The sequence below is a fragment of the Salmo salar genome, chromosome 15 (assembly GCF_965601325.2).
Source record: "Salmo salar chromosome 15, fSalSal1, whole genome shotgun sequence".
Taxonomy (NCBI): Eukaryota; Metazoa; Chordata; class Actinopteri; order Salmoniformes; family Salmonidae; genus Salmo; species Salmo salar.
The window spans coordinates 72,101,986-72,117,782 of NC_138305.1; the positions used below are offsets into that span (position 1 = coordinate 72,101,986).

Genomic DNA, 15,797 nt, shown 5'->3' on the forward strand with positions numbered 1-15,797 from the left:
TTGACTCGGTAACTATTATTTTTCTTAGAACTGCATTGTTGGTTAAGGGCTTGTAAGTAAGCATTTCACAGTAAGGAAATAAAACGTAATTTTATAAGATTTTTTATATGAAATATGCCGCCATCGGAGAAATTCAATGCTAGCGCTTGTGTATCTTGGCTACGTTGGTATTTACATTAGGTGAAAATTGTTTGTCTTTTTCATTAAATAGCCTCTGGCTGTTGGAGCTATCTGTTGTATGGTTAACTTGTGCTTTATCAAGGTTTATTTGTGAGTAAATCTGCCTTTGATAATAGCCAGTGCCCACCGACATCCCCGCACGTCACTGGTCTGAATGAGTCCCACAGGCCTCTCTGGTTAAATTAAAGAGAGGACCAGTGTTCAGTGCATGCAGTATGTTGTGCACCTGGACCAAACTGCCCACAGGCTGATTTCACAGTTTTTATAAAGTGACAGAAAGCTTTATTTTCCTCTCAATGCTTAACCTGGACGTATGAATGCCATAAAACCTAAGCAGGAAAATCCCTGGAAAGTCTCTCACTCTCCCTCTCATTCACTCACTTGTGTATTGTAACAACTACTTAACAACCCCCTTGCCCCAACCAACACACACAGCTATACAAAGGGAGTGACCATGCAGCAACAGGTCTAGTGATTAATGGCTCTAATTAGCAATAATTACCTCCCTCTTGTTGGAGTGATTAACCCCATTGTGTGGTGTTGGGGAGAGTGTTGACATAAAGGAGACAGGGTTTCAGTGTCAGCCTTCTCTCAGTCCCCTCCCCTCTCCAAGCCCTGAGCCCTGGGCTTCGAGCAGCACTGACGGATCTCTGTCCAACAAGAGCTCATACTTTCCCTTCGAAATTCAGTGTATTATGGATGAACGTCTATTTCTTATGCATTAATTCTGTGCGGTTACAGGGCTAATTCTGCATGGTTACAGGGTTAAAACAGAAACAACTCAAAGGTTAACAGTTAAGGCGTTAATTACGATTGGTTAAGGTTAGGGCTATGGTTTGCGGAAGGCTTAAAACCCCCAAAATGTTAAAACGACTTGCTATTAGCAAGTATTCTCATGGCTTGCTAGAGCTTTGTGAACTGCGGCTGCACAGTGGTCTAAGCAAAACACTTTGATCACGAGTTCACGCCCATTGCTGGGCAATTATTATTAAAAATCTTTGTGAGCCCCGAGGTAGGCATGTATTGACGTTCCCAGGACATTTTCAAACATCCAAAATCGAAGTCTATTTCCAGTGATCAGGCTGCTCTGCCGCCGCTGCAACGCCACACAACCCAAACCACAACAGAAAGTGTTTCTTCAAAAAACAAACAGGGTGAGGTGGGCAGAGAGTGAGGGAGGAGAGGGAGGAGAGGAGAGTACAAAGAGCAGAGTGTGTGGGGGGAAGAGAGAGGCTGGGAGAAGCTGAGGGTGCTTACACAGCCGCCAGAGCAGTTTACACAGAACGGATGGAAACCTTACCTCAAATTACCACTTTAAATGATTCTGTTTCGTTTGGGCTTGAACAACATTATCTTAAAGGATCAGATGGATGAGCTGCTGAATAGATGTTAGTTGGTGGGGGGTAATGTCATGGGAAATAATGTGGTGTCATCCAGCTGTCTGCTTCTCTGTGATATGGAGTATCTGTGGTCTCATCTCTGAGTGTTAGGTCCAGACCACCGACCTGGTCTTAGAGCATGTCGTGTTATTCTGTACGTTAATCCATCTATTTTGGATGATATGTTACCTTTCATATGGGATGTATTAATTTGTGGATGTCCATCACCCATTTTGTATGATATGTTATGAATTTACAAAACGTACGATATGTTACGAATTCTAGTTAGGTGGCTTAGGAGTTAGGTTAAAGGGTGAATGGTTAAGGTTAGGGTTAGGGGAAGGGTTAAGTCAAAGGGTTAAGGTAAGGGTTAGGGATAGGGGAAGGGTTAGCTAAGTAGCTACAAAGTAGCTAAAATGTAGTAAGTTGTTGAAAAGTTGCTAATTAGCTAAAATGATCAAGTTTTCTGTGATGAGATTCAAACTCGCAACCTTTGGGTTGCAAAACACTCACATTATACACCGACCCATCCATTCTACTTTAGTTTTTGCTTTAAGTAACCATCTATCTTATGTAACCATATCAAATGTAACATATCCCTCTCATTTGAGTGTCCCGGATTTTCGTTTACTATGTTACACCACATGACCAAAAGTATGTGGACACCAAAATCAGGGGCATTAATATGGAGTTGGTCCCCCCTTTGCTGCTATAACAACCTCCACTCTTCTGGGAAGGCTTTCCGCTAGGAACATTGCTGTGGGGACTTACTTCCATTCAGCCACAAGAGCATTAGCGAGGTTGGGAAATTATGTTGGGCGATTAGGCCTGGCCCGCAGTCAGTCGTTCCAATCCATCCCAAAAGTGTTTGATGGGGTTGGGGTCAGGGCTCCGTGCAGGCCAGTCAAGTTCTTCCACACCAATCTCAACAAACCATATCTGTATGGACCTTGCTTTGTGCACGGGGGCATTGTCATGTGGAAACAGGAAAGGGCCTTCCAAAACTGTTGCCACAAAATTGGAAGCACAGAATAATCTAGAACATCATTGTATGCTGTAGCATTAAGATTTCCCGTCACTAGAATTAAGAGGCCTATCCCGAACCATGAAAGACAGCCCCAGACCATTATTCCTCCTCCACCAAACTTTACAGTTTGCACTATGCATTCGGGCAGGTAGCGTTCACCTATTATCTGCCAAACCCAGATTCGTCCGTCGGATTGACAGATGGTGAAGCATGATTCATCACTCCAGAGAACGCTTTTCCACTACCCCAGCGTCCAATGGCAGCGAGCTTTACACCACTCCAGCCAACATTTGGCATCGCGCATGGCGATCTTAGTCTTATGTGCGGCTGCTCGGCCATGGAAACCCATTTCATGAAGCCCCCGACGAAAAGTTATTGTGCTGACGTTGCTTCCAGAGGCAGTTTGGAACTCGGTAGTCTGTGTTGCAACCGAGGACAGACGATTTGAATGCGCTACACGCTTCAGCACTAGGTGGTCCTGTTCTGTAAGCTTGTGTGGCCTACCACTTCGCGGCTGAGCCGTTGTTGCTCCTACACGTTTCCACTTCACAATAACAGCATTTACAGTTGACCGGGGCAACTCTAGCAGGGCTGAAATTTGATGAACTGACTTGTTGGAAAGGTGGCATCCTATGGCGGTGCCACGTTGAAAGTCACTGAGCTCTTCAGTGAGGCCATTCTACTGCCAATGTTTGTCTATGGAGATTGCATGGCTGTGCACTCGATTTTATACACCTAATGCTTTCTCCTGCATGGAACTGTACGGTGGATAGACTAAACTGCCGCCCACTATCAGAGAAAGTTGCATTCTCTAACTATCCATTCCACCAATGACTTCACCTTTGTGCAATAATGTACTTTTCAAAGCTCAACAAACTCTGTGCTGCTTTTCGCTCCATTGAACTGTGCTGTGTAAAGTAGACAGAGCAGGGCAGTGTGTTTGAGCTACTGTAATAGATTTGACAGGAAGACATGGCTATTTTGGACAATGCTTACGACAGTGCCAACACCCACAGGAAGGAAGTAGCAGGAGAACGTGATGCTCTGAACTGGACACATCCTGTGACTACAATGAAGAACGCTTAAGTGAGCTGTGACGACACTGACGTGGGGAAATTATTTGAATCATAAGACATTAATTATTAACGCTGTATTCAATCCGTATCGCCGAAGTGTCGCGGAAGACCCAAGGTTAAAATGTAAAGATAATTTACTATTGAGCCGACATATGCAGTGTTTACCGTGAATGTAGTCTCCACTATAGCCATATTGCCTTTAATTGTCAATTACGCTATTGGTGGCTGCGTTGTTGCTCAGCACAGATGGTGTAGTTATCACAGGGCTGGAGTCACACACTGCCTGTTCCTGCTCTCTCACTCTACCCAGCCTGCAGCCCACTTTGGTCATTAGTCCTGAGAAAACACACACACACACACACACACACACACACACACACACACACACACACACACACACACACACACACACACACACACACACACACACACACACACACACACACACACACACACACACACACACACACACACGCACAAGGGTCCCACTCGGGTCATTAACTGACTCCTGATGGAACCAAGGTGCCCTGTTCCCTAAACAGGAAGAGAACAGGAAGTGGGTCATAAGTGTGTGTGACGGTAAACAACCTGCCGACAGTATTTGTGTTTTCTAATCGACTTCCTGTAAGAGAATTTAGTCAGGCGATGTTTACCTCCAATACACTGTGTAATGGACCAGGTGCTGTGGTTGTTGTTCTGGTTCACCGGAGGGCTCCACAGAGGAGATCCAGTTCGCAGTATACTGACTACCACTCTCATGCACTGGGAGATTTCCATATTGGCCCAGAACACACGCATGTCTGTAAATTACAAGAGTTATTCCCTATATGACATGTCCTAGGAAGACCGAAATTGCGAAAAATTGGTAATTCTGATCAATGTAGAATTTACAGCCAAAATGTGTCACCATCGATACGGAAAGCTCTGCTTCAGCAATAGTTGCACAGCATGAGGAATTCTATCGAAGGCAATGAGATGTTGGGAAATAATTACAGAGTTGAGTTAGGATTGTGTGGTTAATGTGTGATGAAGACAGAGCTGAGATGGCCACAATAATGTTGGTCTTTACCACAGGAGGTTGGTGGCACCTTAACTGGGGAGGACTGTGTGCAATGGCTGGAGAGGAATGGGTGGAATGGTATCAATGGTTTCCATGTGTTTGATGCCGTTCCATTCACTCCAGTCCAGCCATTATTATGAGCCCTCCTCCCGTCAGCAGCCTCCACTGGTCTCTACTGAGAACCAAAGTAAATGTATGTGGTCAAATTGGCCATGTGTAGATGACCACAATATGTTGGTCTGGTCTCGACAGACGGCCAAAGTAATGCAAGTGGTCAAATGAATAATAACTACAGTGGATCATAGAGACTGATACCATAATGCTGTACAGTAGGAATGTTTGGCTCATACATGACCACAATGTTAATACTGGAACAGATCATCCTATTGAGAGTGTGCGTAGGAGCTGTCCACAGCAGACCCAGTCCTCGCTCCCCCTAATTTGTGACGCAATGTGAAAGTCTTCCCTCGCTCTCCCCAGGGAGGTGTGGGGCCAAAACCAGACTCCTCCATGAGATGAATTACCCCCACGTCCCTTTCTACCTCCTTCCATCCCTCCTTCCATCTGTCCCCTCATGGTGATTCATCTTAAATCTTTCACAGTGGAGCCTGCATAGCGACTCACTGTGAGGTAGTAGGCCCATAGCCCAGCTCTGTCTGTCTGACAGACCCGGAGCCTTTACTTGTTATGCCTCTTATGTTACTGGTTCCCCCCAGTCATCTGTCCCTCACACTCAACCACACACCACTAATAACAAACTGCAGGGGAGAGGGAGGACGTGGCCCTGGACCCAGGCTTACGGTACAGTAATGCAGGACTGGGATCAGGGATGGAGGGATGGAATATCATAAAAACCTACACTCGATCCCTCCGATGTCAACAACTACAGACCAGTATCCCTTCTTTCTTTTCTCTCCAAAACTCTTGAGCGTGCCGTCCTTGGCCAGCTCTCTTGCTATCTCTCTCAGAATGACCTTGTTGATCCAAATCAGTCAGGTTTCAAGACTGGTCATTCAACTGAGACTGCTCTTCTCTGTGTCACGGAGGCTCTCCGCACTGCTAAAGCTAACTCTCTCTCCTCTGCTCTCATCCTCCTAGACCTATCTGCTGCCTTTGATACTGTGAACCATCAGATCCTCCTCTCCACCCTCTCCGAGTTGGGCATCTCCGGCGCGGCTCACTCTTGGATTGCGTCCTACCTGACAGGTCGTTCCTACCAGGTGTCGTGGCGAGAATCCGTCTCCGCACCACGTGCTCTCACCACTGGTGTCCCCCAGGGCTCAGTTCTAGGCCCTCTCCTATTCTCGCTATACACCAAGTCACTTGGCTCTGTCATATCCTCACATGGTCTCTCCTATCATTGCTACACAGATGTCACACAATTAATCTTCTCCTTTCCCCCTTCTGATAACCAGGCGGCGAATCGCATCTCTGCATGTCTGGCAGACATATCAGTGTGGATGACGGATCACCACCTCAAGCTGAACCTTGGCAAGATGGAGCTGCTCTTCCTCCCGTTCCATGATCTCGCCATCACAGTTGACAACTCCATTGTGTCCTCCTCCCAGAGTGCTAAAAGCCTTGGCGTGACCCTGGACAACACCCTGTCGTTCTCCGCTAACATCAAGGCGGTGACCCGATTCTGTAGGTTCATGCTCTACAACATTCGCAGAGTACGACCCTGCCTCACACAGGAAGCGGCGCAGGTCCTAATCCAGGCACTTGTCATCTCCCGTCTGGATTACTGCAACTCGCTGTTGGCGGGGCTCCCTGCCTGTGCCATTAAACCCCTACAACTCATCCAGAACGCCGCAGCCCGTCTGGTGTTCAACCTTCCCAAGTTCTCTCACGTCACCCCGCTCCTCCGCACACTCCACTGGCTTCCAGTTGAAGCTCGCATCTGCTACAAGACCATGGTGCTTGCCTACGGAGCTGTGAGGGGAACGGCACCTCCGTACCTTCAGGCTCTGATCAGTCCCTACACCCAAAGAAGGGCACTGCGTTCATCCACCTCTGGCCTGCTCGCCTCCCTATCTCTGCGGAAGCACAGTTCCCGCTCAGCCCAGTCAAAACTGTTCGCTGCTCTGGCACCCCAATGGTGGAACAAGCTCCCTCACGACGCCAGGAGTCAATCACCACCTTCCGGAGACACCTGAAACCCCACCTCTTTAAGGAATACCTGGGATAGGATTAAGTAATCCTTCTAACCCTCCCCCCCTACCCTCCCCTCCCAAAAAAGATATAGATGTACTATTGTAAAGTGGTTGTTCCACTGGATATCATAAGGTGAATGCACCAATTTGTAAGTCGCTCTGGATAAGAGCGTCTGCTAAATGACGTAAATGTAAATGTAAATGATATCGGTATAAGTCCCATAGACTGAATGACGTATAACGTTCACTCTGGGGACCTCTTTACTTGCTCTTGTCCTTTGGACCTGACTAACTATGATGAGAGTTACGTTAATAATATACCTTTACCATGTGATACTTTGTGCTAGACGGGATACAGTGCATGACTCAGACTGCCGGAGCCAAATCTACAATGGGATTTAGGTTAAATCCCTTCATTTACCATTAACATTCTACTTGAAATGTGTTTAGGGTAAGTACTGATAGTGGTCATGTTACAGTGTACTGGGATGTTCATGTGCCATTGAGTAGCTGCGGTGCATGTTAGATATGGATCTCTCATACAATGTCTATCCTTTTTGTTGATGCATTCAACCAAGGGTTTGATGATAATATAGCTAAATAAATGGGGATAGTGGATATCCTTGCTTCCTCCTTCTAGCGCTGTAGACCAGTGGTTCCCAAACTTTTTAGAGTCCCGTACCCCTTCAAACATTCAACCTCCAGCTGCATACGCCCCCTTTTGCCTTCATTGTAAGCCTGCCACACACACACTATACGAAACATTTATTAAACATAAGAATGAGTGTGAGTTTTTGTCACAAACTGGCTCATGGGAAGTGACAAAGAGCTCTTATAGGACCAAGGCATAAATAACAATATAATAATAATCAATAATTTTGCTCTTTATTAAGCCATCTTACATATAAAACTTTATTTGTTTATCTAAAATTTTGAATAACTCACCACAGGTTAATGAGAAGGGTGTGCTTGAAAGGATGCACATAACTCTGCAATGTTGGGTTGTATTGGAGAGAGTCTCAGTCTTAAATAATTTCCCACACACAGTCTGTGCCTGGATTTAGTTGTCATGCTAGCGAGGGCCAAGAATCCACTCTCACATAGGTACGTGGTTGCAAAGGGCATCAGTGTCTTTAACAGCGTGATTTTTCAAGGCAGGATACTCTGAGCGCAGCCCAATCCAGAAATCTGGCAATGGCTTCTGATTAAATTCAATTTTCACAGAACTGCTTGTTACAATTTCGATGATGCACTCTTTTTCAGATATCGGTAAGTGGATTGGAGACTGGGCATGAAAGGGATAATGAATCCATTTGTTTGTGTCATCCATTTCGGGAAAGTACCTGCGTAATTGTGCACCCAGCTCACTCAGGTGCTTCGCTATATCACATTTGACATTGTCCGTAAGCTTGAGTTCATTTGCAAACAAAAAATCAGACAATGATGGAAAGACCTGTGTGTTGTCCTTGTTAATGCAGACAGAGAAGAGCTCCAACTTCTTAATCATAGCCTCAATTTTGTACCGCACATTGAATTTAGTTGCGGAGAGTCCCTGTAAATCCTAGATTCAGGCGAGAAAAAACATCACTCAGATAGGCCAGTCGTGTGAGAAACTCGTCATCCTGCAAGCGGTCTGAAAAGTGAAAATTATGGTCAGCAAAGAAAACTTTAAGCTCATCTCTCAATTAAAAAAAATGTGTCAATACTTTTCCCCTTGATAACCAGCGCACTTCTGTATGTTGTAAAAGCCTTACATGGTCGCTGCCTGTATCATTGCATAGTGCAGAAAATACACAAGAGTTCAGGGGCCTTGTTTTAACAAAGTTTACCATTTTCACTGTAGTGTCCAAAACATCTTTCAAGCTGTCAGGCATTCCTTTGGCAGAAAGAGCCTCTCGGTGGATGCTGCAGTGTACCCAAGTGGCATCGGGAGCAACTATGCACGCGCGTTACCGCTCCACTATGTCTCCCTGTCATGGCTTTTGCGCCATCAGTACAGATACCAACACATCTTGACCACCAAAGTCCATTTGATGTCACAAAGCTGTCAAGTACTTAAAAAATATCCTCTCCTGTTGTCCTGGTTTCCAGTGGTTTGCAGAAGAGGATGTCTTCCTTAATTGACCCCCCATAAACGTAACGGACATATTCCAGGAGCTGTGCCAGGCCCGACACGTCTGTTGACTCATCCAGCTGTAACGCATAGAATTCACTGGCTTGTATGCGAAGCAGTAATTGTTTCAAAACATCTCCTGCCATGTCACTGACGCGTCATGAAACAGTGTTGTTTACTGAAGGCATTGTCTGTGTAGTTTTTTGGGCCTTTTCCCCCCAGTATGGTCCCAGCCATATCCGCGGCAGCAGGAAGAATTAAGTCCTCCGCAATAGTATGGGACTTGCCTGTCCTAGCCACTCGGTAGCTCACCATCTAAGACACTTCTAGCCCCTTCTTATTCATGGTATCTGTTGCTTTTATACATGTCTTACTACTCGAAAGACGTCTTAATTCTCGCTCAAAAAACTCCCGTGGCTTATTTTTCAAATTGACATGTTTTGTTTCTAAATGTCTGCGCAAGAGTGAAGGTTTCATCGAGTTGTGAGATAGTACTTTTGCACATATAACACACTGTGGCTGAGAAACGGTACTACTCCCAATGTAAGTGAACCCCAAATCAATGTAGTTCTCATCATATTTGCGCCTCTTCGATGGTCCAACGTCCCTGTCTGTTATTCAGTGCTTTCCCGGGTAAGGGAGCAGTAGCTCTTCGGCTGCATCAGATTCACAACTGTCAGTGTCCATGCTAGCTGGGCTAACAACAAATGTAGAATTACTGATGCTAGCATTGGATGTGCTCGTGGAAGCAGAACAACTTGTGTCATTGACAGGTGCAGGTGTAGTACTGCTGGTAGTAGCAGTACTACCAGTAGAGCTGGTATGTGTCTCTATGGACGCGGGCCTTACTTTTTTTAACCATTTATCCATTTTCGAGCAAACGGAATGAGCAGCAGCTACGTTTGGCTACATACGGACCGTTAGTGGAATCCGCACGAGAGAGTAACAGTTAATGTGATTGGATGTTAATTATTTGACTAGGCTACCTGTATTTGACATTGTGTTGTTATTTCGCTAGATGGTTGAATTTTATTTTTGGCAGTGAAATGAGGCTACTCAGGCAAGAGAAAAAAAACTCACCTAAAAGTATAGCCCCGTTGGAAGATATAAATGGACTGTTTGAAAATGTGAAGAAAATGATTTTCATATTTAAAAATTGGCATACCCCCGACGGCATTGAGATTGTGCTGACCCTGGTGCTAGAGGGGGTACGCAGCTGGAGGGTCAATGTTTGAAGGGGTACGGGACCATAAAACGTTTGGGAACCACGCTCTAGTTGATCGATTGAGTCTTTTCGTTCTTATTTTACTTCCACAGGTCTGGGTCAGTCTAATCCGCCTTTATGTCCGTGTGTCTGAGTCCCACCAGAGAAGAGGTCAGGTCTGCCCCTGGCTCTGTCTGCCCCTGGCTCTGCTGGCTGCTGTGGAGTGTCAGTCACACAAACTGACTGTCAGACCTAGGACTCTGTCCCCATCTCCTGTGTGCCAGAACACGAGGCTGTGAGTTTGACTGCGGGTTGGGGCTCGAGACTGAAATCTGATCCGGGAACAGACTCCTCAACTCCTTTCACGTCTGATTAAGGTGAACACTTTAAGGACTTAAGAGACTACACAGTTGTCAAAGACTGTTGGGCTGTTGGGATTGGGCTCTGTGGATGTTGGTCTTTCTCCCTGGTGTATTTTCATTGATTACGCTGTAGAACGACTGACTGACTCTTGTTAAAGCGATGACTACTAGTGTTTTTAACCATGCCAAATGAAGCTATACTTACTCTATGGTAAGCGATGGCAAACAAAACACATGACGGCGTGTTGTTGCAGATAAACGTGCTGGTATTTGTAGACCTTAATAAACCACAATGTGAACATTAGTCTGAACATGGCACATTCATGGAGAAGCAGTATCTCTTAAGACAGCATCAACAGACAGGGTGTGTTTGTCTATGAAACAACCAACAGTTACGAGTGTAGTTGAGTGATGCTTGATTTGGCCTGTGGTTGTGGGATTGTAGAGTTTTATGGGGTATTGGGTTTATGTAAAGTGTGTTTGTGGGATGTTATACAGGGATAGGGGTTGTGTAAGTAACCCGCTCCGGAAACTGTTAGCTTGGACGTTAAGATGTTGTTATTCTGTAGGCTTCTGTTTTTCTCAGAAGTCATTTTCTGGCCTGTTTTAGTGTACATTTGAGTTGATATGCCTTTAACACAACGGAATAGGATGACAATTGTACACTGAGGGGTATGGTCCAGCATATACAACATCTCCACAGCATCCATATTAGGAAATCTCTCAAAATGTTATGGCTTCATCTTCTAACAGTGTGCGAGAGGCTCTATCCCACCCTAGCACCCAGGCTTCCTCAACAGAGGGAAAAGCCTTGAGGGAGACGCACCTGTTTAAGCTAAGCCCTGGTGGCAGCTAATGAGCTGTGACTGTAATCGGTGTGCAAGGCTGATTTGTAACGAGCTAAAGGCTTTAAGTGAAATGGCTCCAGCAGCTGGAGTTCCCATCACCCGCTGCTGCGTGGCTAAAGGGGGCTTATGGGGGATGCGGGTCCAACGGAGCCTCTACGGTTCATTCCGCCGCCCGTAGGTCTGACCCGCTAAGGCCCTTTGACGAAGGCAACATTGTACCACTCCGGAGCTTTCGTTCACACAGTGGAGAATGACGACAGAATTGGCTAGGGTGTCTTACCATTTCAGGACAGGCTCTGCGGATGTGCTCAGTGTGTCAAGGCGTTTAGGTGGTTGGGTTGGGGTTGGGTTTATGAGAGCATGCCTGTTGCAACACCGTCCACAAACTCCACCGCTTCGAAGCTGTTATACAAATATTACTGTGGCAAGTACGCTACAATTACATGCACGAGTACCTTAATTGACAACGGTGAGGGCTGGGGTTGGCCAACTGGGAGTTGAAAAGAGTGACCATAAAATAAAATCCTGGAAAAAAATTACATGGGGAAAAAGCAAACATAAAATGCACCAAAATCTTTGCAGGTGTCTACGCAGTATGTTGTTGAGTTACACTCAAATGGTGCATGTCTCTATGCTTAGCGTTGTTAAAACAGATGGTTGATAACTAGAGGCTCATTTCTGGGCACTTTCGTTATAACTTATTTATGTCTTCATTGCCAGTGGACAAGCTCTGCTTTGGCAGCCGTGTTTATTCACAGAATAAAATGGGTCTTTACAGAATAAAATGGGTCTTTACAGAGTAAAATGGGTCTTTTCTTCTCCCTAAATCAATTGTTGTTTTTTTTATCCCAGACTCAATTCAGTCTCTTTCAGACTCATTGAGATGTTGCTCAATGATAGCATTTAAATTGATTCGACATGCTTCATTAGCCTGCTCCAAATAGAGCCAACAACAGACAAAACATTGAACACTGCGCTGCCAGACGACAAACAGACAAACTCAAACACAAAGCAGCCGCTGATCCCCAGACACAAATACGTACTGGAAACACATGGACGCACGCAAGCAAGAATGCATGCGGCACACACACACACGCGGGCGCACGTGCACACACACGCGCGTGTGCCCTCGTTCACCCACCAGACACGCGCACGCACGCACACACACACACACACACACACACACACACACACACACACACACACACACACACACACACACACACACACACACACACACACACACACACACACACACACACACACACACACACACACACACACACACACACACACACACAGTCTGGTCTGTCTGAGTGATACAGGATCCCTGGCTCAGATCAACAACACCCCACACCTCAACCCCCACCACACCCACAACTGCTTGAACCCACTCCCTTAAACCACACCCAGCTCCACAAACCCACGGCTCTTAATGTCACCGCACCAACGCTCGCCACCCTAAGAGTTTTTGACCACAGGAAGACGTCTGGGAATCAGAAAGAGAATGCGGAGTCAGAGGTTTTACTTTAGAAACAAAAACTGTATTAATATGTTAAATAGCATACACTTACACTGCATGCAGGAGAGCTCATTAAATAAGACATAAATACAGCAAACATTTACATTAGGCCCCATAAAAGAGACCCCTCCAACGAGTGACAAACCACACATATCAACGACTGGAATTCTCACTTTGTTACAGTTCAACATTGACACTTTGAACACAAAGTATGTCAGAAATACACATTTTTTTCTTCAAACTATTGCTGATAGTAGCTGCAGGATGGAGCTCCACAAAAATCTAAAAACAGGCAAAAACAAATGACATTTTGGCAGCAAAAGCTTTATCATTGTTTTATTCATATTCACTGTACTATTTGTGTTGATACCCCTTGAATACTGTTTTCAGAATAAGACCTGGTAGGCCTCTGTATAGTGAACGCAGCCCTAATCTACTCAAATCATCAACAGTCAAAACATGATTAGAAGGGACGACTGCTCGAGATATAATGCTTTATCTCATGTTAACTCATTGACACACCAATCATGAACTAAAACGTTAGGATTTAGAAATAATTGACAAAAAAGGCCTAGGGGACTTGGGCTATTTAACAACGCTCTCTCCTCCGTCACATTCTGGTTGGTTTAGAAGATACGATCAGAAACAATATTTGGAGAGAAAGCAACAGGACTCACTTTTCTCAAACTAAGAAAATAAACGGAAGATTGAGCGACGCTTGTGTTACATATTCTGAAGTCACTCTCGTAGGCAGGAAACAAAGTGCCACATTTCCAAATAGTTACTTCACACAAACGGATTCCGGATTTTAACAGAACTGTGTGTCGTGTATACTGGCACTTCAAGCTCTCCTTTTTTCGTCAGTGCCCATATTCCTCCACCACCCTTTCCTTCTCTTCTTTTCTTTCTCTTCCTCCACCTCTTCCTCCACCTTTTCCTCCTCTACAGGCAAGTTTGTATGCAGTGAAAGCAATCACGGCATGGGAGCAAGTGGGAGTTGTTAAACTCCACACTTCTCCTGGCTGCCTTCGCAAGTCAACCAAGGAGGATCGCATAGCTGTCCCCTGACCCCCACCACCCACATTAACCCAACTCATTTAATATCCCTCCACCATCCATTGTAAAAACACACCCATACCGTCTGCGGCCCCATTCACTGCCCCCTATTCCTTATTTAGAACGCAGCCCAATTTCATACCCTCACCTCTATCCCCTCACCCCTATCCCATCCTCCCTGTCCCTTCACTCCTCTGACCCCCCCCCCTTTCCCTACAACCAGTGCCCTTGAAAGGAGAGCATTCAGCGAAGTCTGTCAGTGAGAACATTGTATTTTAACAACAGAGAGAGAAAGATCATGGCTAATCCTGTATTTAAATAATGAACCAGTGTTTACAAAGCACCAAGCAGAACATTCCGCCGGCTCCAATGACCCTTCTATTCTCCTTCCATTGTCAGGAACGACACAACTAGGAATGGTGGGAACTGGAGTCTAGCTGATAAAACAAACAGGCCTTTTCTCTGTTGAACCGTCAACAATCGTCTCATGAAAACGTTCAGTTAAAGCAATGCTCTGGTGTGTCGTTATGGCTGAGTGTGTGATGGATGATGTGCGAGTGCACTTGTATGTCCACTCAACACTGCATGTTTGAGAATGTACTGTACGGTTGTGAATGACTTTCAGGGTGATGGGATTACACTGCTAAAAACAACGGCGCTTCGGTGTTCCAGAACCTCTTTGAAGGCAATACCGTGCATGAAGTGAAACACAGAACCCTTTTTTTTAAATTCTATTAAGCCCCATTTCTTCCAGAAGAAGTATGATGAGGTGCAGGGTAAGGCAAACAGACTGGAGATGTTGTTTTAAGGGGTACATAATGTGGAATGGGCTCATGGACCAAAGAGAGATGGGCGCCATAAGGGGTTAAAGGTCATCAGTCGTAGCAGTCCAACCCCACACAGTATTTACAGCACGGTACAGTCAATCCATAGTCATATACAGAGTCACTGACGTTGCAATGGTGAGGAGGGGTCCCTTGGTGAAAACAGTTGAGGGTTTCTTCATGAAGTCAATGAGAGTTGATGAGTGCCATGAGTCCCGGTCTCTCTCTCGCTCCCTCCTCCCCCCCCGTCCACATCAGTCTCAACCCTTAACACTACAGTCTGTTGGCAGTGTCTCTCTTCCTGCAATACATGTAACTACCACCTCTTCCTTTTCTCTCTCAGTCTCTCATTAATCGTGTCATGTGGTCCTTCTCTCAGTCCTCTATTTCCCTCCCCCTCTCCGTTCCCCCCTGCCCTCTACAGCTGTAGGCTGGTGACGTCCCGGGGCGTCCGGTTGCGTTCCCCGGAGCCCTTGTTGCGGGCCTTGCGTGCGCTGTCCTGCGCCTGCCGGTACTTGTCCAGCATGCTCTTGTGTTTGCGCCGCAGCTTGTCGTTGCACCACAACTTCTCGCAGTACTCCTCCACGTGCGGCAGGTTGGATGGGCCAATCAGCTGCATGATGTCCTTGAACCAGGAGCGCGGTTGGCTGAGGGGGCCGGTGCTCCTGTGAGCGTGGCAGGGAGGCCAGGCCCGGTATCCCTTCGCCCCCTGGGGACCGTCGAGGGGGGCATCGTCACGGGCCAGCAGCTCGCTCAGTGTGTCCCCCTGCAGGACCTCCAGAGAGAGGCGGGTGAGGGTCTGGGTGAAGCCGTGCTCGCGAGAGTGACACACGTACACACCCTCGTCCTGACGGAGCACACGGCGGAACAGCAGGCCCTGCTCCGTACGCATCACCCGCTCATCCAGCTTCACCTGAGAGGTGGGGAGGGAGGGAGGGGGGGGGAGGGGAACATATCGGGAGAAGAAGAACAGAAAGAAGAAAGAGGGGTTAA

The 15,797-nt window shown here is 46.3% G+C and overlaps 1 protein-coding gene across 1 annotated transcript in view; it reads right to left on the bottom strand.

Annotated features, from left to right (window-relative positions):
• Positions 1-12,924: 12,924 nt before the first annotated feature.
• Positions 12,925-15,797, bottom strand: part of LOC106572277 (semaphorin-3G) — a 58,422-nt gene continuing 55,549 nt past the window's right edge. The window contains exon 16 of the mRNA XM_014146332.2: positions 12,925-15,717. Coding sequence (XP_014001807.2) covers positions 15,223-15,717 — 495 coding nt within the window. The 3' untranslated portion in view covers positions 12,925-15,222. The remainder of the gene's footprint in view (positions 15,718-15,797) is intronic.